Genomic DNA, 24447 nt, shown 5'->3' with positions numbered 1-24447 from the left:
CAACCAGCCAATCAGGATTGCATTCAGGCATTCCTAGAGACAAAGGACAGGGGAGTTTCGGGAACCTCCCTCACATGCTGCCTTTCCAGACACTGGAGCCAGAGCCGGGCTTCAGGGCTGAAGCCCACCAGTGGCAAAACTAACAAAGGGCTCAACGGGCAGAGTAAAATCCAAGAAAGACCTCACAAACAGAAAATGGCGAACATAGAAGACTGGGGTCAGGTCACCCATGGGTGGCTTTACTGCAGCTGAAGATTCAGCATGTGCTAGAAAAGCACAATGGTAGTAAAATTAAAACGCTGCCACCAGCCATTTAAAGTAGTGAGGGTAACATAAAAAATGTTAAATGAGAATGTAGGATTAGGGGCTACTAGGTAAACCCCCAAGCACTCCACATAATATGGTGTGTGCTGGAGCTACAAAGAGAAAAGGTAAGTAAAGGCAATTTCACTTTAATATTCTTGGGAACAGAAGTTCACGCAAGAAAAGGTATTTAAACCCTATGAGAAATCTAAAGGATCTCTGGGACACTGCACTGGAGGTGCCCCTGTGCCACCATACAAAAAGTAGATGCCTATGGAGTTAGACTCCAAAAACAGAGGGAACCCATAATCCAAATCAGGTCACAACACAAAAGAGAGTGAGAAAATGGTCTCACTCACTCCAGGGTTAAAATTAAAATGTCCTAAAGTTCAGCCAAAGAGCTTGGGTCTCTAAGGTTGAAGGGAATTGACACAGAAATGAGAATTCTCAGAAGTTGTTCTGAAGTCTATCTAAGGGCTTAGTAAAACCATTCAACAGCGGCAGTAAAAGACTCCACTCTTAGTATAAGTCTGTACCACCGGAGTTCGTGGTAGCGTAGACAGATCAGCCAGGCTTATCTTAGGAAGGAGAGAGGGCTGTACAATCAGTACAAATGAAGTTGTAATACAAATGATCCAAAGAAACACTTTGTAAATACAGATAGGCCCAGATAAATCTAGGTAAATTATGTACTATCACACATTGTATGTAATCACAATGATCGAAACGCACTATGCTTGACGGTGCACAGAGCAAAACATATAACCTTCTTTGGAACATCTAACAGTAGTTCTACGGAAGTCAAACATTTTCATACACATGGTCACACCTATTCTTGGGGAATAAAAACCATGGTTACTTTCACAATTACATTCAGTAATGCCTGGGTAGTAGGCCCTACCAGTTGTACAATGACTCTCAGTAACAAATTACATAATCAGTCAACTGGTCGGGATCTGTTTTGTGAATAGTGGAACAATTATTCCAGGTACAGTAAAAACCTGGAACTACTTTTGTGATAATAGTTATACTAGGTGAATAAGACCTAAGGATGTAATATTCAATTACAGGTGCTTTTGAGATCAGTGAAACACAGATTGAGATAAGCAGTAACTCTTGTAACTTATTTTTGGGATGGCAAGCAGCTACCTCAAGGTAAGTAAAACCCATATACTTTTTCAATCTCTGTGTTTGGGAGAATTCTCAAAAATGTGCCAATTCCATTCTACCTTAGAGACCCCTAGCTCTTTTGCTGGACTTCAGGAACTTTAATTTCTAACCTGGAGAGAGTGAGCCCTGTTTCTCACTCATGTATTTTTATTGTGATTTAGACTGGGTTTCTTTTAACTTTGAAGTCTGACAAACTCCATAGGCATCATCTTTACATTGTGATACACAGCACCTTCAGTGCCGTGGCACAGGGAAGTCTCTTAGATTTCCCAAAGGTTTAAATACCTTCTCTTGGTGAAACTACCGTTTCCAAGAGCAGTGAAGTGAAATTGACTTTACTTACATTTTGTAACTTTCTAGACCCAGCACACACTATCTTGGCATAGGATGCTGGAGGGGTTACTTAGTATTCCCTTTGTCTAGTTTCTCGTGTAACATGTTTATGTCACCCTTTCTACAATTAATGGCTGGTGGCAGTGGTTTACTACCATTGTGTGTATTTACTGCGGGCTACGTTCGCAACTGCAGTAAAGCACCCATGGGTGCCCATTTCATCAAAATGGCCCCAGTCTTCTTTTTTCGCCATTTCTTACTGGAAAGGTCCTTCTTGAGATTTACTGTGCCAAACCAGGTTTTGCCCCTTTGTTCATTTTGTTCTTGGCGGGATTCTTGGCACACCTCTGACTCCAGTGTGTCTGGCAGGGGCAAGAAGTGAGGTGGGTGCCCGAACACCCTGTGCTTAATCCCCTTGGTTACAGGAATGCACTCAAAGGTGATTGGCCGGCTGGCTGTCCGCAAGGACAGCCACCCTGCTGTGATATTGACAGCTAGGCTGAATGAATGGGAGAAACCTGCATAAAAGGCTAGGCGTTTTGGCTTGGAAGGCAGTCGACCACTGGACGAAGAAATCCGAAGAACTTTGAAGAGACGCCTGCTGCAAATCCTGCACCATTGGTTTGCCCGGTGAAGCCCTGCTGCTGTGCTGAAGCTTAGAATACGCCTCAACTAGAGAAGCCTTGCAAGGACGACTTCTCCCCCACACCCCCCCTTGGGTTGGTGGGACCAATAAACCCCAAAGCGGACTCGTCTGGACATCCGCTCAGAGCTGGCTGTACTTCCATTGCTGCTGCAGGAATCCATTGCCAGGGAGAGGAACACCATATCGAGTGCATTGGTTTTAAGGCGGACTCAAGTTCCAGGATAGATCCTCCAGACTTCCCTGAAGCAGGACTGACCAAGCCTGAGCCACCTCAGTGCTGGACCCCAGATGCGAGGAAAGTCCATAGTTGTATCTGAGAACCGCGGTGGTGCTGTTTGCGAGAGTCACAAGGAGCTGAAACCGAGAAGTGACGGTGATCTGAAGTTTGCTCATTTGCTGCTGCCAACCTTCCGTTTGTAGTGCAGGAGTCCTCAGACATCCTTCCTCTTGTCCCCATGACTGAGGCACAGGAACAACTGGATCTGCAGACCTACACAGGAACAGAAGCCAGCTGGAACTAATTTCTTCAAACCAAAGGTACTGTAAAACTAAGAGGAATTACCTCTTGTTGTATAGCCTTGCTAGTTCTCAGTTGAGACTTGTCTTGGTTGCTTTGCAGAGTTGCTTGCAGCATTGCCCCTCACAAGTCTCCCAGCTTGTGGCCCCACAGTGATTTCATTTTTATGCAAAAACTTCTAAAACATTGTGCAAAACTTTTTACCTACCTGAAAGATGTGCTTCAGCTCACCTAGACTTTATATGACACCACTAGGGCTGCCTTATTTTTCATTTGATGGTCAGAGCTTGCTTCCATCTTAGATTTAGGTTTCGATTATGTGTTTTTCCAACCTGCATACAGTTTAATTAACACACTTGAACTGTGATCACCTGTGTCTATCTTTACTGTTGCCACCATGAGTTTCTTACACAGCAAACCTCCTTTGAACAAGAGTACCAACAGCAACCCCAAGCACATGTTTCCCCACTTTGAGTGTCCGCAGCCATCGCTTTTAGCTCACTGTACCTTTCACAAAGGAGGAATATTCATTTGCATATCAGTCTTTGTCCCGCTGACAATGCATTGTTTTGAAAACTAATGCATTGCTGATAAGAAAAAGCTGTTTCAAGATCTTGGCTGCAAGTGAAAAGAAAAAACATTTGTTTATCATCTTTGGAATTCAAGTTGGAACTTTGGATTGTCAAGTTAAATTAAAAGAGAACTGAAGTGAACTTTTCTGTTAGGATACAGTATTTCCTTGTCCTTTTTGAATGTTTAAAGATGAGCCTGCTTCAATCTGGGAAGGAAAGTTCTCCTAGGTTATCAGAAGAAACCGCTATTGTAGTGTGGATTACAATGTTAATTTTGTTGTTGTGAAACTGCCATGTTTCCTTGTTGATTGGGTGTAGAATTGTGAGGGACAGAAACAGTGTTAGTGTTTCCTTTAGTTTATTTCAGGCAGGGAAATCCTCGTTGAGGCGTTCATCCAATCATTCAAATCAAATAAAATTGCATGATTTGAAAAACACAAAGTAGTCACCTCACACTTCTGACCCATCACACCTATTTGCACTGAATGCAAGGCTGAGATGTCTCATGTAAAAAACAAAGCCCAGTAATTTGGAGTGCATTTACTTCCCTAAAGACTTCCGCTGGCTCAGAATGTTTGTTGAACTGAAGGTTTTTCTGATTTTATATTCAATGACTTACTTTGCTATGTATTTCAGAGCACAATGATGAAAACATGACATTCTGCAGCCATGTGTGAAGCACCCCTGTATTTTATCTTATTTTTATTTCACTTTTTACTTTACTTAGCCACTTGCTTTTTTGATGTGATTTAGGCACAATTTGAAACTGCCAGAAAAATTCCCCTTTCAAAACTGAAGGTCAGGAATGCAATGTTACAAGAAATGATACCACACAGAACCATTGATCTGCTGTGCTAAAGGCGGTTTCTAAAGAAACAGCCCTGTAAGCCTACTGCCAGATGCCGGTTAAGCGGCTGGGGCTCTTCGTCAAAGGAGACTGACCACTATCCATCAAACATAGGCTCATAAATAATCAGTTAGTTGAATTTGTGCTGCAGTTGTCTAATCTCCTTGACACATTGATGTCATGAAAATTGAGTATGTAGGAGATGTATCAACGGTGCCCCTTTAAGATCAAAGTCCACATTTCTTCACTTTAAAATTTAATTGAAAGCAAATGGATGCATGTAAAATCGAAATTCGAAGGGATTGGTTCCTCCGATGTATTCCACATCTTTGACAGGTAATCACCACAGCTGTGCTGCTTCGGGACATTTTCTGCGTCCTGCGTCGATACGCTGTCCTCGAGGCCCTCCGTCGAGCCGACGTCACTGGATCTTCTAAGTAGGACGCACGACGCCCGTAGCCTCAGTTCTGTTTTTTCCACGAACGTGTTCGCTTCAGAGATCTCTACGCGCCTCGGTTCTTCTATCGGTTCTTCGAACTTGGTGTTTTGCGAAAAAGATATCATGTCTTTGTCTTCTACCCTGCGATCGGGATTCAAGAAGTGTCGGGACTGCGGTTCCAATATGTCACTTACGGACCCGCACGATGTCTGCCTCTGGTGCCTCGGCGAGGACCACGCCACCGATGACTGTGACGAATGCCAGTCGTTAACGTCAAAGGCCTTGCGGGAGTGGAAGAAGAAGCGGACTGTAGATAGGGTTTCCCAACCCCGAAAGTCGAAATCCGCTGGGCTTTTGACCAACGATTCGAGGGGTGACACTGAGATGTCGGCATAAGTCCAGGGGGTCTCGATCCCAGAGTGGGTCCCGCCATTACTCTGCCTCTTTGAGGCACTCGCGGAAGCGCCATCACCGGTCGCCATCCTCGTCCGAGGACTCCGCCAGACGGCGGGTTGCTTGTCCCAACAAGCATTCCTCTCCTGCAGAATGGGGTGCATTTCGTACAGAGATGATGGAGATTTTCCAATCGCAGGGCTCCGTTCCATCCGCGCCTTCGAAAGAAGTCGGTAAGAAACCTGCTAGGGCCACCGTTCGCACGCCTTCAGGCTCGGGCGGTCGGCGCGATCATCGGGAGCCTTCGAGGTCCCGATCGGACAAGGTGGATCTCTCTAGCCATGCCCGCTCCAGGTCCCGGTCCTCCACGCCCTTGAGACCGGCGGAACCTGAGAGGTCTTCTAAGAATACATTTGCGCCATGTCCGTCGAAGGACTCTCTCGAGGCTCCGCCTCTGAGGAAGTCATCAACGCTATTGGCGCCGAGGCCGTCGAAGGACACACTCGGGGCACCACCCTCGAGGCCTGTGTCAAAGCCATCGGTGCCACGCTCTACGTCGACGCCGATTCCGTCGAAGCCCTCGACGCCTTTTGTGGAGGCTTTACCGGAGGTACCCCGTGCATCAGTGGAAACTCCGAGGAAGGCCCTGAAGAAGTCAGTGAGGCCTTTATTTGAACCTTTTTCTGTGCCTTCATCCAGGGATTTATTCCAGCCTTTGGATAACCTCTCTGAGGTGGATGAAGCGTCTGATGAAGGTTTGGTTCCTGATGAGGTTCCTGACAAACTCTTTTCTGGTCATAGCCAGTTGGAGGACCTGCGTCAGTCTTTGCACGACGCCAGTGGTCTGGATACCTCGCCGGAGGTTGAGTTCGGTAGGCCTGAGCCTGGCACACACGCCGAGTCTTCATACCGGCGTCTCATGTCGAGGGTGACTGAGTATTTGGCTGTGGTCTGCGCCACCAGTGGATTTTCTGCGGGATGACCTGACCGATATCCTTGACCAAGGTCGACCCACTGACCCGGTGCTTCCATTTCATATGGCGGTGGTGGTTGCTTGGACTGCTCCGGAGAGTCTCCTGGCAATGAGCAAGTCGATGCCGGAAAAATACCGTCCAGCCAGTAGCGACCCCTACTACTTGACGACGCACCCCACTCCGGAGAGTTTGGTGGTGCAGGCGGCTACGGCCCCGGAAAAGCAGGCGTCGTACCCTATCATCCCTCCTGATAGGGACGACAAACGTTTTGATGGCTAGGCGAAGAAAGTGTTTTCTTCAGGGGGTATGGCTTTACAGGCAGCCAACTCCGTGTGTGCCTTAGCACGTTTCACTCACACTCTGTGGAATTGTGTGTCTTTGGCGGCTGAACATATTCACAAAGGGGAGGAACGCAATGGTTTGCTTGCCCTCATTCAGGATGGCAAGGATGCCATGTGTGAATCCGTTCAGTCGGGTCTGGACATGGCAGACTGAGTCAGCCGGTCCATGGCGGCGAGCACCGTGATGCGCAGATTTGCATGGTTGCGGAAGTCAGGGTTTGCTCCTGACGTACAAGCCTGGCTTCTCAACATGCCCTTTGATGGTATACCTCTTTTTGGCAGCAAGGCTGACGAGAGCCTTGAGAGGCTGCAGACCTCAAAGGCTGCAGCGAAGTTGTTGTGCGCTGCAGTCCGCCAACCTCCGTCTTTTCGTCCTAGGTGACAGCAATGGAGGGGAGGTTCCTTTCGATACTACTAGTCTTTTGGTAGATCGATGGGAGCGGCCAGTCAAAGGGGGCCAACGTAGGAGTACCAGAGGTGGAAAACGGGGGACTCGAGGTGCCAAGGCCGCTTGAGCCGTTGCCTCTTTGCCCTCAGGCACTGCCACAGCCGCTTCAGCTCAGTCATGAGGCCATGTCCCATAGTTTGCCGGTTGGGGGGGGACGGCTGGCGCAGCATCTTGTAGAATGGCGTACCATTACTTCAGATGTATGGGTTCTGGAGAGGCCTCACGACAATCCACCAGGGAATCTCTCTTTGAAGAGTCTGGATCCGCTCCTTCCGCAGGAAAACAAATCCCTGCTGGAGAAAGGCACCATAGAACTGGTGCCTGTAGCGGAGAGGAACAAGGGATGGTATTCCCATATTTTTTGATCCTGAAAAAAGACAGGGGATTGAGACCCATCATGGACTTGTGTGGTTTGAACAAGCTCCTGAAGAAGGATAAGTTCAAGATTGTTACTCTTTCTCAAGTCCTCCAGGCCCTTCAACTTCAGGACTGGTTGGTGTCTCTTGACCTCACGGACGCTTGCTTTCATGTGCCGATTCATCCCAAGCACAAGAAGAACCTGAAGTTTCCCATTGGCGACACGCACTTTCAGTTTTGGGTCCTGCTGTTCGGATTGACCTCCGCCTTGAGGGTCTTCACCAAGCTCATGGTGGTGGTGGCAGCAGGAGGGAAGGAGGGATTCACGTCTACCCCTACCTGGACGATTGATCAGGGCGTGCTTTCCCGAGCAAGTCGTGGATCGTTTGTCAGTCACCTGCCACTCCCTTCACAAGCTGGGCTTCTCCCTCAACTCAAAGAAGTCCCACTTGACACCTACCCAGCGGCTCCAGTACATGGGAGCAGTGCTTGACACATCTCTGGGACAGTGTTCGCCTCCCCGGGTGAGGGCTCATCACATTCTGATGATGGTGGACAAGTTCCAACGTGCCTAGAGTCTCCCGGGGTTCGAGTTCTTGAGGTTTCTTGGCCTCATGGCATCCTGCATTCTTCTGGTGCCAGAGGCCAGGCTGCGGGTGAGATCTTTATAGTGGGCTCTCAAGATGCAGTGGTCGCAGGCGTCCGGCAGGATGTCGGATCCAGTTCAGGTGCCACCCTCGGTCGCCCAGGATCTTCTGTGGCGGGCCATCGAAGGCAATCTGATGAAAGGGGCTTCATTTTGGCTACCCTGGCTGGAGGTGACGATCGTGACGGACGCATCCCTCACGGGATGGGGAGCTCATGCCAACGAGTTGACAGTCAGCGGTCGGTCTCTGTCGGAGTCCAGACTCCATATCAATCTGTTGGAGCGGAGGGCCGTTAGGCTAGCCCTGAAGGCTTTTCTGCCAGCTGTGGGGAAAGAATGTCCTGATTCTGACGGACAATACAGTGGCCATGCACTACCTCAACAAAAAGGGGGGCATGGTTCTCTCCCTCTGTGCAGAGAGGTGATGCAGCTCTGGTTCTGCATTATCCAGCATGAAATTTCAATCTCGGCAGCTCATCTGGCCGGAGATGAAAACGCAGCGGTGGACGCTCTGAGCAGGCAGAGCACGGTCTCTCACGAGTAGGAGCTGGCTCAGGAGATTCTCCTGGAGAGCTTCGTCCTTTGGGGGACCCCACAAGTGGATCTCTTCACCACCAGTGTCAACCTGCTCTTTGGAATTTCTTCCAGGCGGAGCCTTAGGGGACGCGTTCGTAGTGGAGTGGTCCTTCCCACTGCTGTACACGTTTCCTCCAGTCCCCGTCCTTCTGCAAGTGCTGGGGAGGGTCGGTTCCCGAATGATCCTCGTTCCAGCATGGGCCAGGAGAAGGTGGTACCCGGACCTTCTCAACATGTCCATCTGCCCTCCACGCCGTCTTTCCTACCGAGATGATCTGCTCTCACGGGAGGGGGGGGGTTAGGCTCTCCATCTAGAGGTCAAGTCCCTCAACCTTCATGCTTGGCTTCTGAAAGGTTGAATTATAAGGATTGGGAGCTCCCTGAAGACGTGATGAAGGTGTTACTTTCGGCCAAAAGGCCTGCAACGAAGTCCCTGTACCGTTGCCGTTGGAGAAAGTTCTGCGACTGGTGCAGGGTTAAGAATGTGGATCTTTTTTCATGTGCCATTCCTGTGTCTGTCTTTTTTGCTTTTGTTAGCCCACAAGTGCCTGCAAGTGGGTTACCATCAAAGGTTACCTGGCGGCGCTGTCCATATTTAAGTGCTCGTCTGAGGAGTGTTCTTATTTTAAAATTCCTTTTGATTTCTCAATTTCTGAAAGGGCTCAATAATGTGTTCCCACCGTCACCTTTCCAGGTGCCCAGTTTTGAACCGGTTCTAAAATTCCTAATGGGAGCTCCTTTTGAGCCTTTACATTCTTGCCCTTTGAGACTGTTGACCTTGAAAACTGTATTTTTAGTTGCAGTCACTTCCCCTCGCAGAGTGAGTGAGTTGCAGGCACTTTCCGTGAAGCCACCCTTCAGTGTTCTGTAAGGACAGGGTTGTCCTTATGGTTCATCCTTCTTTTCTTCCGAAAGTTGTGTTGGAATTTCATTTAAGCCAGAAGGTAATTCTTCCGGCGTTCTATCCTCCTCCGCATCCTGGTAAGGAAGAGGAGAGTCTCCATAGGTTGGATCCTAGGAGAGCTTTAAGTTTCTACATCTCACGCATGTCCCGGGTCAGAGTGGACGATCAGCTCTTTGTAGGATACGCTGGAAGGCGTTTGGATCAAGCTGTTACTAAACAGTCTTTGTCTACATTGATTATCTTGACAATTTCTGAATGTTACCGCTTGGTTGGTAAGGACCCTCCGGTAGGCTTATGGGCCCATTCTACTAGGGGTGTGGCTGCCTCTACTGCCCTGCAGAGGGGTGTTCCCATTTGTAATATTTGTGAAGCATCCTCATGGGCCTCTGTCCATACTTTTGTCAAACACTACTCCTTGGATTCTATCCATGGGCAAGATTTGGCCTTTGGCAAGGCGGTCCTCTATTCTGCAATTTAATTGGGCATTCTAAAATTCTAAATTCTTTTCCCACCTCCTTACGTTGGTACTGCTTTGGGAGTCCGTCATAGATGTCGAATACGTCGGAGGAACCAATCCCTTTGAACAAGTTACTTTCTTACCTGGTAACGTTCTTTCGATGCGATGTTCCGACGACGTATTCCACATCGAACCCTCCCAACCGGCCCCTCTGCCGAATTTCTTATGCAATTGCAGCTTCCGTTTCCGCAAGGCTTTCTGTAGTCACACTGGCAGAAGATTGGTGCCACACGTTCTGGGAAAAAAACGATAACTGAGGCTACGGGCGTTGTGCCTCCTACTTATAACATCCGGTGACGTCGGCTCGCCGGAGGCCCTCGAGGACAGCGTATCGACGCAGACGCCAACATTTTTCAGAAGCAGCACAGCTGTGGTGATTACCTGTCATAGATGTGGAATAAGTCGTCGGAACATCCCATCGAAAGAACATTACCAGGTAAGAAAGTAACTTGTTCTTTGTAATCATTTACAAAATGGTAACTCTGTGATGCAACATCCGATCCACACAACATTTTGTGTTTTGTAGCTAGAAAATATATCTACCAAATCATGTATAAATTCACATAGGTTGCCACGTAAAGATTCTGAGATCAATAGGAAAACATGCAACTCCTCCGAATTTGATCACAGCGTGATTGTTCACTCATTTATTTTCAAATTTCTTTATTGGCATTTATATAATAAACAGTTGCATCATAGCATTGTGCGATCACAGTGGTATAAGTCAGGATTAAACAAAAGTAGGCCAATTAGAAATTAACAATTAAACGGAAACAGCAAAACATAAACAACATTAACAAGTCTCCGTATGGTCATTAATGTAAGCAACGTGGGGAGGTCAGGCAACAAATGAGTTCAGGTTAGGGACTGCGCAAGTATTCTGTGTCAGATAGCGTGTATCAATGGGGGCAAGTTTCTCAAGGGGGTTTATCGTCATTGGGGGGGGGGTTAAGTAAGGCCCAGGTGAGAGTTTTCCAGGCAGAAAGTGCCAAGCTCGTGTCTTCGGGGGATGTGGTAACACCATCCTCCCAAGCTGAGGTTTCTGACCCTATCCAGCGCTCCAGTTCGTTACGCCATACCTGGTATCGTGGGCCTCCAGGTCGCTTCCAGGCCATAGCAATGGTCCTTTTGACCAGAATGCATACCAGGTCCATGAGCTTAACTGAGTGTTTGAACTTGGCCAGTCTGGGATACGTTCCAAGAAGCCACTCTTTTGGGGTCCACTCATATCTGGTCATGCCTGCCTCGCTACAGAGGAGTTCCACTCTCGCCCAGAGTTGTCGGACCTGGACGCATCCCCAGAACATGTGTAAAAGATTTGCTTCATCTCTGCCGCACCAAGGGCAGTTGTGTTGGGGTAGCTCATATATTTTGGCTATTCTAAGCGGTGTCAGATACGAGCGGTATAACATATTAAGCTGAATCAATTTAAATCTAGAGTTTCTAGATACCACGTTGGGAAACGCTAGTGCTCTACCCCATTCAGCTTCAGACAATTCGTGTCCCAAGTCTCATTCCCATTTGAGCTTGAGATCACGACTGCGGGGATTGGGCCTATCGATTAGGTGACTATATATACGGGACACAGGCCTCCATCCATCTCCCAAACTATATAGGTGTGTTATGAAGGGGTCCGTTTCAGGTTCTTCTGGCCACGCGTCCCATTTGGTTCGAGCAAATTTACGGATCTTTAAGTACCAAAGGAATTGGCCAGCCGGGACACCATCGACAGATTGCAAGGAGGAGAAATCATGGAAGGAGCCCTCGTTATATAGATCCCCCCAAGTGTACACTCCCAGCCTTTCCCAGTATCTAATGGAAGCAAGGTCTACAGAGTTCTGACACAGGTCGGCAAGGAGCGGTATGTCCGGAGTGTATTTATGTTTCAAGTGGAGAAGAATTTTAACCCTTTGCCATATCTGACGACCCAGGGCAGCTAAGTATGGAATCCCATTCACAAGACGTTGAGGGGCCCAAATGAGTTCGTTTAGCCTGATCGGAGCAGTTGAGCGTTCTAAAAGCATTGTTTCGGGGGTGTCATCATCGGCTAGCCATTTAGCCACGAAGCTTAGTTGGGCAGCCAGGTAGTATCGTTCCAGATCAGGGAGCCGAATGCCTCCCTGCTCATAGGGTAGGGTCAGCGTGGATAAGTGATTGTTCACTCATGTGATCGTGTGCACTGATATACCTAATCTAATGATACTATTTTATTAAGCTTGCACATTTTATTTCAACGTTATATAAAATATTACTATTTTCGGTTAGGAGTGGATTTACCCCTCCTTTCAGTGTCTTAAAACTGTTTGAAACCACAGCTTTGTCACAAGATCTGTGGACAGTTATTAAACGGTATAGATGTGCCTACTCATGGAATGATAAGCATTAATATTGGGCGAAACAGATGAAGGAGAGAACTGAATGGAGCTCGGAGATGATACCGTTTGGATGATTGACCCCATGCAGACTGGATACCAGCCATTAAGTGAGGCATGACCAATCCATGCTGGTAACTCATTTCCAGCTTGACTGAGGGAGATCATTCCAGACTGACTGTTCCCCTACTGATGCTGCACAAATGGAAAGCCACATTTAAAAAGGTAAATGAAGCCCCAATGTAAGTAACCAAAGTGTCCCTACAGACTGTCCAGGGTGGACCTGGGAACAGACACGGGTGTGCTGGTAAATAATGCCGTGTGTCTCCCTTAAACTGAATATAGAATAAGAGATAATTTTATTAAATTCCAATGCAATTTGTAAAGAGAACCAAAGTTTAAAACTGAAAGCATGTAGGTGCTTCTTAAATGCAAAATTGCCATTGTAAAATTAGGAACCATTTAAAATGGAATTTGTGGCTCATTACGGTGTAGTATTTGGTCCATAGTGTACTCGTGACCCACTGTTATCTAAGGTGATCTGCTTAATTGCAGCCTGTGGAAGCCCATCCGGGAATCGGAACAACTTGTCCCTTCTCCCAGGATGGGAGCCACCCCCTTTGAGGCTAGGGAGGTCAGTTGCTAAGCCAGTCCCTCCTTAAGGGTCTGGGCAAGTGGGACTTCAATGGGAGTGACTCCCCTCTTGGAGACAAGGACTCCCATTCCGATAAGTAACTCCCAGTCCATAATGCCCTTTTGCACCTATATATGTGTTGGAAAGACTGTGTTGGTTATGTTCATAACGGGAGATACCAAAGAGTTTTCTTGCACTCTACTGGCTTCAGGCAATGCTAAACGTCATCTGAATGCCATAACCAAAAAAGACAGACACAATTCTGTTGATACTGATGTTTATAAAAACAGGACAGACTGCGAATGGGAGAGAGACTCCTATGTAAGGAGAAGAGACAACCGCTACACAGAGGTGAAACTCTGGCAAGACAACGTCCTGGAGGGGCAGAGCTGTACCTAGCCGCGAACCCATTGGTGGCATGGAAGAAGCGAGAGCTGCTAGTTGGAGGCTGTCGGGCGCGCGTCCTGACCGAGCAAGAGGCTCTAGTCATGACAGGAACCGAGACATGAAAACAACTGTCCTCACTGTTGGCACGTCCACTGGAGAAGAGTGGTGGCCCAGCAAGCGATGCCGAGACCAGACGAAGGAAAGGAACTGGGTCGTCGAGCTCCATATGGCAGGTGTCTTGGCTGCTGAGACGCAGACTGACAAGGAAGTGAGCGCTTCCAAAGTGAGACCACCAGAGAGAGCTATGAACCTTGGTTTCCACGGTTGTGGAAACAGACATGGGTACGAGAGTGCGGAACGGGCACTCAGGCCAGATAATGACGACTGAAAGAAATATGAACACTGTATATTAAGGCTGGAGAAGCCGAAAAAAGTACGAAAGCCTGTACGAAAGGAGCGGGCACACGCCCTGTGTAAAACAGAGTGAAAATGATGTGTGCTTTATGTGAAGGCTGGGAAAGCCAACAAATGGATGAGGAACTGATGAAATTGGACGAGCATGAGGGATGGAAAAGAGCATGAACTGTCTGCACCCAGGCAGGTGAAAGCCAATTGGGTGACAACCTACAATAGCTGAGTGGGCAGACACCTTGCGTTCATTGAATCAATTGAGAAATAATACTCAATTGATTGGGGGGGGGGTTGGTGAGGCCCGGTGCTACTCAGTTGAGACACAGAAAATTAAATTGTTAAAAATCATCTTGGAGGTATTTGAACATTTGTAAAAAAATAATCTTAAAAAGGGATCTTCCAAGGGTCAGAGAATACAATACAGAGGATTTATTTTTATTACCAGAATCTACCAAAAAGTCTGGGAACTGTCATTATGTTCCAAAGGAACTTTGAGACTGAAAATAAGTCCTCTCTGAGTTGGACCAGTCAGAAGCTCACACCAAGGCTGTTTCGAAAGCATCCCCTTTTCTTTTAAGTTAGATTTTCTAAAGTGGTAGATCCAGCTAGTTACCTAGGATTTAGACGAGCACCCTTAGTTTTGCTTTAAAAGGTAGGGAACCTCTCTCATAGCGATAAGGCCAGATAGGCATTTATGTATTTTAATAAACACTCTTGAATCATGACCCGCTGTAGTCATGATTCTGGAGTCCTTCTGGTTCACCACACACTACAGACATGTATATAGGCGATTAGACAATTAGTTCTATACACTTAAAACCTCTGCAGTCCCTTATCTTTGAATGATTGGCCCATGAAAATCTCTTTCCCGGGCGCAATGCGCTAATCGCTGCCTGCACCGCCACCATTAAACTAGAAAAGGGACTAGCTCCATTTTCAGATGACGGCAGCCATTTTGGTACATTTTTCTTTGGCAGCACAATGCCCTCCTACCTTGAAAGGGAAGAACTTCTAAGGCCTCTGAATTTAAATGCAATTCTTACCTGCTCTGGTTTGGTCTTGATTCATTCTTCCTTGAACTGCAAGTGTGTACAAGTTAATTTACTTACCAGTGTTATCAGTTTGTTGGATGATGAGTACTTTTTTAAACCTGCTTTGGTAACAGGTTGTTAACCAAGGGGAAGTTAACCAAGAAACATTACAGAAGAAGTGCTTCCAGTAACACTGCACAAAAACAATATACCAAAAAGACGTAAAGGGTCCCACAGCTCAGAGAAAGAGTGAGTGTGGAAAAGGGAGAATCGGACAAAAATCCACGAGTTAAGCAAAACGTTCTGATAGATTTTCGCAGGTGGAGAGAATTCCACTCAAGAAGGAGAACCTACTCTAACGGGTTTCTTTGTCTAAGTGTTGGATTGTCAGTCATTCTTCATTACCCCTGCATTTTTACTCTTTACAGTACCATATTGACTTCTGTCTTCAGTAATTGCATTACAATAGCATATGTAGGAGGAGTCTTGGTGTCTGTCACTTGATAGAACTGGGTGTTTGAGGATAATACAAAGGCAGTTCCTTAGTGGAAAGGGAGCCCTTTTCTCCAAGAGAGGAGTTTCTCCCTGAGAGGTCCTATTTACTGTTACCCCTAGGGGGAATGTTGCATAGTGGGCTCACATCCCCAGCCTCACAGGAATGTGACTGAATCCCTCGCTTCATCACACTCTCCTTTGGCCATACTGTCCTTTGGCATTCTTCCTGCCCTCTCGGGTTTGGAATTGCCATAAATGGAAAGACCTTTCCCAGGAAATCCGCTGTCCTGGGCCAAGTGGCAGTCTGTGTGTGTGACCTGAGGTGAGGGCTGGGACTGTCTGGTCTCAGTTCACATCCGATCCTCTGAGTGTCTGTCAGGTTCCAGGGGGCTTATTTCTGCTATTATGGGTAGTGCTTGAGTCAAGTATAATACTATACTTCCTTGATTACATGTTAGACAGCTGATGTTCTCCAAATCCATGATGGTGAACTTCCTGCTCAGTAACCATTGGCTACGGACTTCTCCAGGCTATTGTGATGGCAGTTTGGAACCTCTGGAGAGGTTCTAAACTGCCTTTCATTCAAGACCAGCCAATAAATGGTCACAGCGCTTAATAGCTCCTGCGTTACCTGAAGAAACTGAAGAACTGAAGATCTATCCTTTAAAGACAACCTATTGGATCAGCCTGAAACAATCTAAGATACGTAACCGTGAGAAGAAGTTGTGCTTGGACATGTTTTGAACTAAAAAGAAAAATAATTGACAAGCTGCCTGTTCTGTGTAGATTCATAATCTATTTAAAGAAGTAAGAGACATTTACTTATGCAAGGATGAACTGTTCGTTATTTGAAAAGATTGTAAATCGTTACAACACTACAGTGTTCTGGATGTGTGCGTGCAACAGTTACTGAAGAATATGTTTGAACAGCTGCAATAGTGCGCAAGGTTTTGAAAGAGAAGCGTTTTGTTCTCCATTGCGCATCGGCTCTTCCTAGCGTTGGAGGAAAGTACCTAGTAGTGTGCTGGGCCATTAGAAGAATTTGCGTCAGGCGAAAGTATTAATACAGTAGCGTCGTTAAGAAAAGAATGAAGCGTTGGAACGCGGGCATCAGCTGAGGCGTTTAGCTGCTCCAGTCGCGTCTTAAGTGCCCGGCGTGTGAAGAGCAGTTTCAGAGGCTTATCTCTCCGAAGAGAACGTTCCAGGCACACACGGGCGTGAGTACGTTTTCGGCTGCAAGGTTCGCGCGGGTGCAATTTAATAAAGACTGAAATTGTGAAAGTAGAAAATTGTTATTTGTGAAAGGAATCAGCAAAGTAATAACAATTCAATAGTTTTACTAACTACGTTTTGAGGAAATCTTTAAAGACAGCTGAATGAAGTGTGCGTAGAAGTTATGAGGGAAACAACATTTAGTTAGGAATTGAACAAAGTTACTATAGTTGGTTTGGGTAAATAATTTTCCAGAGCTGCAGTTCTATGTATTTTTAAAACTGGTATAGAAAGAAGTTGGAAAAGGAAATTGCTTTTCGACTCTGGAAAGAGAGCAGTGAAAGTTTTCCAAGCAGAACACTAATAGGAATACTGAAAACAGCATTAAAGATAAGTGGGAGTCTCTCAGTGGTTAAGAGGAGGCAGTCACAATCAACACAGAAGTTTAGAGACCGATTTCTAAAGGCAGCAAGACACAAATTGAATTCTCAAGCACCCAAAAGGCCTCTAAGCTTAATACAGAGGTAGTCGGGTAATTAGAGGGTCAATGGTGGGAGAAAATAATAAACACAGTGTAGATGTAATTTTCTGAATGTTAATGTGAGATGTTATTTGCAGGTTCTCCAGTGTTCCGAGAGCTAAGGAGATTGGAGGAATCCTGACCGTTTGTTATTTTCTCCACTTCGCCCTTTCCCCCAATCTGGTCAATTGAGCAGTTGAGTAGTTGTACGTTTGACTGCTGGGTGGACTGGCTTGGAGGATTGGGTGGGAAATCATCTGCTCCTGCAGGAACTATGGCGTTGGGACCTGAGAGCGTCTGTGCTAGGCAGATTGTTTGGCCAGTGGCTTTCGATGAGTCCTGATATGAAGAAGTTCCTCGTCGGGGCTTTGACCCCTGGACCGGTGGGAACAACCAGTCACAATCTGGAACCTCCCAAGTTGTCTCTGGAGAAATTGGAAAAAGTTAACATACCTGTCCCTTCCCCACATCCTCCATAGATAAGTGGGCATGAAGTCCTGTCCCTAGCCCCCTCTTTCCTGACTTAGATTGGTGGTGGTCTAGTAAAGGCTCCCCTCCTGGGCCTACCCTAGTGTAATGGGACTTAGTGTGTTATTTAACTGAACTTATCATTTTGGCACTCTGAATTACAATCACTGGCATCATCCTATTACATAATAAACCTACCAGAAAATTATATCTTTTGGAACTGTTGACTTTAGGGCCCTCGGGGCTGTATTTATTAAGTAATTTGGAACTATTTAAGTGTTGCTCTTAAATGTTTACACTGTGTTTTCTGCATCCGACTACTTACCTGTATTGCACGGGTTATGAATTAAATGCTTTACCATCTCACAAGAGTGAATGTATATATGTATTTCATATTCATAGTAATTGTGTGACATACTTAACCTAAAGCTTTCATTGCTAGGTGTGTATTTTAAAGGCCTAATCATTGTATATTTTGTACTTGCCTGTGTAAATGGAATTTAGTGTAGTCTGTCTAGTTATAGCTCTAGGTCACTGTACCCCCAACCCCTTGTGGTCGAAGCCTTGCCACTATGCTACATTCCGTGATTTGGTTAGAGCGTCTTTCCTGTTTACCATAATAAGTTGGCCTCCCAGAATCCACCCCCAACTCAATATATCTCCTTCAGTCCCGATTATAAAAACTCTTCGAGGACTTCATATGTATCCACATGTGGCCAAGCCTCGCCCTGTAGGGGATCACAATGTGTATTGTGGCAATTTCGCATAGGCAGTTCGAGCCTATGTCAGCAAATCTGAAACTGGTGTCACGAAAGACTACATTTTTAGTGCCCATCATTTCCGCTTGAAGGATTAGCGAGATTCAAGCTCTGTCTGCATTAGAGCCATATACCGTCTTTCTCAGGGATACGGTGGTGCCAAAAACTCACCCTCAAATTTTGCCCAAGGTTGCATCAGCCTTTCGCTTTATTCCAGAGATAATTTTTCCTACAGGTTTTCCATCCCTGCAGATAGACTGGGAAAGGGTTTTGCATTTACTTGACGTTTGGCATGCTCTTACATTTTACTTGGATAGATCAAAAGCTTAATGAAAATCGGATGGCTTGTTTGTGTCTTTCGCTGTTCAGCAGGCCGGCCTTCAAGCATCAAAGGCCAGCATAGCAAGATGGATTGTCTCCTGCATTGCCGAAGGCATACAAGCTGCAGGTCAAGAAGGTTCCAAACGGCTTGCACACCCATGCAGTCAGAGCTAAAGCTACGGCTGTTGCATTCCAAAAAATGTTCCATGGGAAGTTGTCAATAAGGCAGCAACTTGGTCTTCTCCATCTCCTTTTTGCAAACACTACCTTATGGACACCTCAGCCAGATCTGATGCTTGGTTTGAGCAGGCAGTTCTGCAGAACCTTTTTTCTTAGATTACTTAGAACTGATTAGTTCTTTATTTCCCACAAGTATGGAGGAAAGGGGACGGGACGTAGGAGTAAGAAAAGGTTATTCACCGTAGTGACTTCTGTACTTGTAGTCCATAATCCCCTTTCCTGCATGTGCCCCGCCCGCCGTCACCCATTAAATAGGTGGTTAGTCGGTCCTGTCTACTGGATGCAAGGACTGACTGGTGTTGCCGGTATGTGAAGTCAGCATGACTGGCCACACCTGCTGTTTTGCCTTGTGCACAACCTACATTTCTTAATGGGAAATTAATATTTGTGCTGTGCAAAAGAGTTCCGATCCCCATAAGTATAGAGGACGGGGGACTATGGACTAGGAGTACACAAGTCAGTATGGCGAGTCACTTTTTCTAACCTTTTAAATGGGCCCCAACCCACCACTTGAGACACTGGGTAGGTCAAAGCGGGAGACTTTGCCGCCTTAGTGGTGCCCACGTTTGCCACAAGTGCAAAGCCTTTGTGAAAAGAACTTCAAACCCCACATCCAAGTGATGGGGAGAATTTCCCTGTTTCTCCTACTGGTCCCTCTTTGCCTCCTGTTGGAAGAGGTTCATCCACCTTTAAGAAAGGGTGCCATAGAACTCGTACAGTGCTCGAAACCAGGCAGATGCTGGTACTTTGTGGTTGCGAAGGAGGACTGGGCTTGCATCCCTTCCTGGAACTGCGCCTCTTGAACATGTACCTGTGCAAAGACAAGTTTAAGATGGTTACCCTGGCCCAGTGTTGGGTAAGATAGTATGCAGTACGCTTTGGGTGCACTAGAATAACCTTGACCTCCTGGCGTTAGGGACCCAACCTTTTTTAAAAGTCTTAACTACACAGGTTGGTAGTGTGGTTGAGCAGCCAGGCTTATCTTAAGAGGGGTCAATGTGAGCAGTAATGTTGTGACAGAGTTTCACAAGTGTTATCCACCTAAACACTTATACTTAAGGTTTCTTGATTAAACCATCTATTTCACAGTCAGTTATATAAGCCTTCTTCAGAAAGGTAGCAAAACATGTAACACTTATAATACACTTCAAAACACACTGTTGGTTTCTTTAAATCAGATGACACCCATTGGGGATGGCACACACACACACTTCCTATACCCTCGGTTGACTTAAATAGCTAGGACACTGTGGACATTGATTTATCACTGGTATATATAGAGCAATACTAAGTTTGGTAGGAAAGATCGAATAGAGGAATAAAACAAAGGTTAACAACTCCTAAACAGGAAAGTACTTTTTAACACCTTCCAAAGCAAAAAGTCAGAGGTAATTAACCTTTGAGTGCATTCCTGTAACCAAATGGATTAAGCACACGGAGTTTCAGGCACCTCCCTCACTTCCTGCCACTGCCAGACATACTGGAGCCAGAGGCGGGCTTCACTCATGAATCCTGCCAAAAAGAAAGACAAACAAAGAGACCAAACCTGGTTTGGTGCGCAGAATAAATCTCAAGAAGGACCTTTCCAACAGAAAATGGTGAAAAAAGAACACCATGGCCATTTTGACGAAATGGGCACCCATGGGTGCCCTACTGTGGCTGCGAACGCAGCCCGTAGTAAAAACACACAATGGTAGTAAAAGGTTAACCACTGCCAGCAGCCATTAATTGTAGGAGGGGTAACATTAAAAATGTTACATGAGAAACTAGACAAAGGGGATACTAAGTAACCCCTCCATCACAGATGGTGTGTGCTGGGTCTAGAAAGTTACAAAATCTAAGTAAAGTCAATTTCACTTCACTGCTCTTGGAAACAGTAGTTTCACCAAGAGAAGGTATTTAAACCTTTGGGAAATCTAAGAGACTTCCTTGTGCCATTGCACTGAAGGTGCTGTGTGGCACAATGTAAAGATGATGCCTATGGAGTTTGTCAGACTCCAAAGTCAAAAAGGACACAGGAATTACATTGCACTAAAATTACATAAAATACAAAGTCCTAAAGTCCAGCAAAAGAGCTGGGGGTCTCTAAGGTAGAAGGGAATTAACACATGTCTGAGAATTCTCCCTAACACCCAGATTCTTCAGACCCTCGATCCTCAGGGCTATTGTCCCTGTGTCTGCATGATGTTTACTTTTTTTTGCCAACTCATCTCATCTCAGGATTGGGTGAGAAAATTCCCATACCAATTGAAAATCCTGCCATTCTGCCTTTCTTCTGCATTGAGGGTCTTTACTGGATGAATGGCAGTTGTTGCGGCTCACCTTGGAATTGAAAGCATACATGTCTTCCCCTACCCGTATGACTGGCCCATCCGAGGTTGCACTGCTGACCAGGCGTCTGCACACGTGTACCTCAGTTGCAGCCTCTTAAACAGTATGGGCTTCTCCCTGAACATCAAGAAGTCTCATGTTTCGCCGTCTCAGTCCCTCAGATTTATCGGTGCAGTCCTGCATTTCCCCTCTTACCCCCCATCATCGATCGAGTGACTAATACTGTCCAGAGTGTCTTTGACCTCAAAACCTGGTTCCATCCTCTACAGTGACTACTTCATTGTTAGTGGTCTGTTCCAGGGAACATGTAAGTCCTTTAGCGAGACTCGGACCGTGCGCTGGTCCCTGCGAGGCAACCTTCTGAGAGGGTTGTTGCCTTTGAAACCTTGGCCCCAGCGGACCGTGGTCACAGAAGTATCCTTAAAAGGTTTGAGTAATCACCTGTCGGGATTATGGTCTCTGCCAGATGCTGAGACACATCAATTTGCTGGAACAGCAGCTAATCAGACTGGTCCTGGTTGTCTCCCATTTGTAAGGCAAATGTGTGCTGGTTTTGACGGACCTTGCACTACCTCAAGAAACTGCCTGGTTTGTGGATGTTGCCTCTGTTCAATTAAGCCATGCAAATGTAGTTTTAGGCTCTGGAGAAGGACGTGTTTCTGATGGTGGCCCATCTTGCTGCAGCGTAGAACTTCATAGCAGATGTTTTGAACAGACAGATGTTGGCCTCCCATGAGTGGGAACTCTGCCTAGACGTTATGGAGAAGATCTTCTCCTTTTGAGGGACTCCTTGGGTGGAACCTTTCATTGCCAGTGTGAACAGTAAGTACACGGTTTCCTGTTCCAGGCAACTTCCTCAGCAGGGACCTTTTGGACGCATTGACGTTGGAGTGGAAATCCGATCTCCTCTATGCGTTCTCTCTTCCATGTCATTCTGCTACTTCCCAGGATGCTGACTATTTCGGGTCCACATTGATTTTACTCGCTCTGGACTGGGCCTACAGGATGTGTACCCCGAAGCATTTGAAGATGTCTATCTGCACTTCCTGGCACCTGGTGATACTCCCCCAATCGGAGGTCTAGTCTTCCATCTAAACGTCAGCAGTCTGAGCCTTCATGCTTGGCTAATGAGTAAAAATGGTGTTTGTTGGGAGGCGTCCTGAATGTACTTCTTTCATCTATGGTCGGAACATCCATCAGAAAGAACATTGCAGAGTGTTAAGTAATTTGTTCTTAAGCAGCCATAGAATATGGTCCACAGCCCATGTACCAAATCTGGTTGTGAAATATATTTCAGCTTGTTCCTTGCAGTCTAACCTTTTAAGGTAAGCAGTGAGAGAGCAAGTATTGCATGGGTGGTAAAACAATCAAGGTATATAGATGGCCAGACATAAGATTACCCTGCCATGTAAGATCCAATGCATTTCATCATTAATGCGCTTTAAAGTTGGAATAAAGCAATATTTGTTTGCTAACGAGGGTATTAACAGGTACTTCATTTATGGGTGTCTCATCTGTTTTACCTGTACATTTGGGGTTTTGTAATTTCAGTATATTTTTGTTAGCGTTTTTTGTATTATGCTTACCTTGAAGCTGCAATTGTTACAGTTGGATTATAATGTACTATTTGTATTTTTCTAGGCCTTGTATGAATTAGTTAAGTGCAATTTTGATACAGAAGAAGCCCTAAGACGGTTGCGATTTAATGTGAAAGCAGCTAGAGGTAAGTGTGAATGATTTCATTATATTGGAATGCCATTGAGCTTTGTGTCCATGAACAATAAAATGTGTAATGCCTTTTACAAGCCACATTTAAAACTGCTGATAGATTATTGAATATGTGATTTATCAAACAAACTCAGAAGTATTCAGAAACGCATGGCAAACGGATCAGCATTCTGAATTCAGAAATTTGAGAGGAACAGACACTAATATCAGGGCGAACAGCCTCTGTGGGCTTGACGAAGGCACTCCTGCACCACTGATTCTCTTTCATCAACATAAAGAATAGTTATGCCCAAGCTCCTACTGGTCTTGCTCCTTTCTCCCCTGTGTTAGCAAACAGGTTTGTCTAAACACAGCTTACTTTTCTTCAAGTTTAGTGTTACATCAAGCTGTGTTTAAAACATAAATGAACAGGTCAAGAATTGGGTTGCAGCTCAAATGTTGAATGGGGCATCGCTTCATACAATGTATCATCATGTGTTACAAAATCTTAAGAAATAGTACGGACCCTCACCTTACCATCTGGGTTTATGGAGCTCCTCAAGTTTAGTGGCATACAGACACAACAAAGTATTCTACCTACAAAAATATCACATTCATAGTTGGTATCAATGTTCACGTTTCTTCCTCCTCTGCCCATTCTCTGCCCCTCTGCCACCTCCACAAGGCATACCTCTGGCATGCACGCCTCCACGAAAGTCTTTCAATTGTGACAAACTGCTCCAAGTCGCTACTGTCAACTTTCACTCTGCTGTCAAACACTCCGACATCTGCCAGCTCCTCGAGGAACTTGATCTGGATGTCCTCTGTCTCACTGAGACATGGTTCACAGCCAACTCTGTCGCATGTTTTGACACTCTCCTCCCTGTTGGTTATAAGATCCTCTCTCAGAACCAACCGTCCAGGAGGTGGAGTAGCTCTGAGTTTTACGGAGTGCGGATTCCTGCTTCTGTCATTCCTACGCTGGCCTTCTCCTCCTCTGAATGCCTGGTCTGCAATCTCTCCATCTCTCCTGCCTTCTCTCTTAATGTGGCCACCACTTACAGGCCACTGGGCCAGGTCGCCTTCTTCCTCTGAGTAGGCAGACTTCTCTCTCCCTGCCTCTACCTCTGAACCTTGGAGACCACAACATCCATCTGGATGGTTCTAACCCCTCCTCTGGGCTTTTTTGTAATCTCTGCAACTTTCTATTCTATCCTCTGGTCTGACGCACTCCGCCAGGCACATGCTAGATGTTCTAATCTCTTCTGACATCCCCCTCTGTTAGGCAGAAACCTGTGCAGTTCCCTTAGGGAACACTGCAAAAGATTTAGGACTACAGGTGTTAGCAGTAAACCCACTTGGTAGCAGTCTGTACCACCCAGATTTACCTGGTAGCTGTGGCTGAGCAGTCAGACTTCCCTCAAGAAGAGTTAAAGGAGAGTTCCGGGACTTTTTTTTTATTGTCCCTACGGGTCGGCCATGTGTTTGTAAGCATAAATCGGTAGATCGTAGGAAACTTTCCTATGGACCTTACCCGACTTTTCGCCCCTTATCGCACTCGAAATCAGCCTCCATTT

The 24447-nt window shown here is 46.1% G+C and overlaps 1 protein-coding gene across 7 annotated transcripts in view; it reads left to right on the top strand.

Moving 5' to 3' along the window:
- The window catches only part of MIER1 (MIER1 transcriptional regulator), an 846254-nt gene that overhangs the window by 439398 nt on the left and 382409 nt on the right, over positions 1–24447 (top strand). For all 7 annotated transcript variants that reach the window (XM_069641951.1, XM_069641950.1, XM_069641954.1 and 4 more), the window contains one exon: positions 22805–22886. In XM_069641951.1, coding sequence (XP_069498052.1) covers positions 22805–22886 — 82 coding nt within the window. The remainder of the gene's footprint in view (positions 1–22804; positions 22887–24447) is intronic.

This window comes from Ambystoma mexicanum, chromosome 1q (genome assembly GCF_040938575.1).
Source record: "Ambystoma mexicanum isolate Mex_15411 chromosome 1q, UKY_AmexF1_1, whole genome shotgun sequence".
Taxonomy (NCBI): domain Eukaryota; kingdom Metazoa; phylum Chordata; class Amphibia; order Caudata; family Ambystomatidae; genus Ambystoma; species Ambystoma mexicanum.
This window is presented reverse-complemented; position numbering and strand designations above follow the sequence as displayed.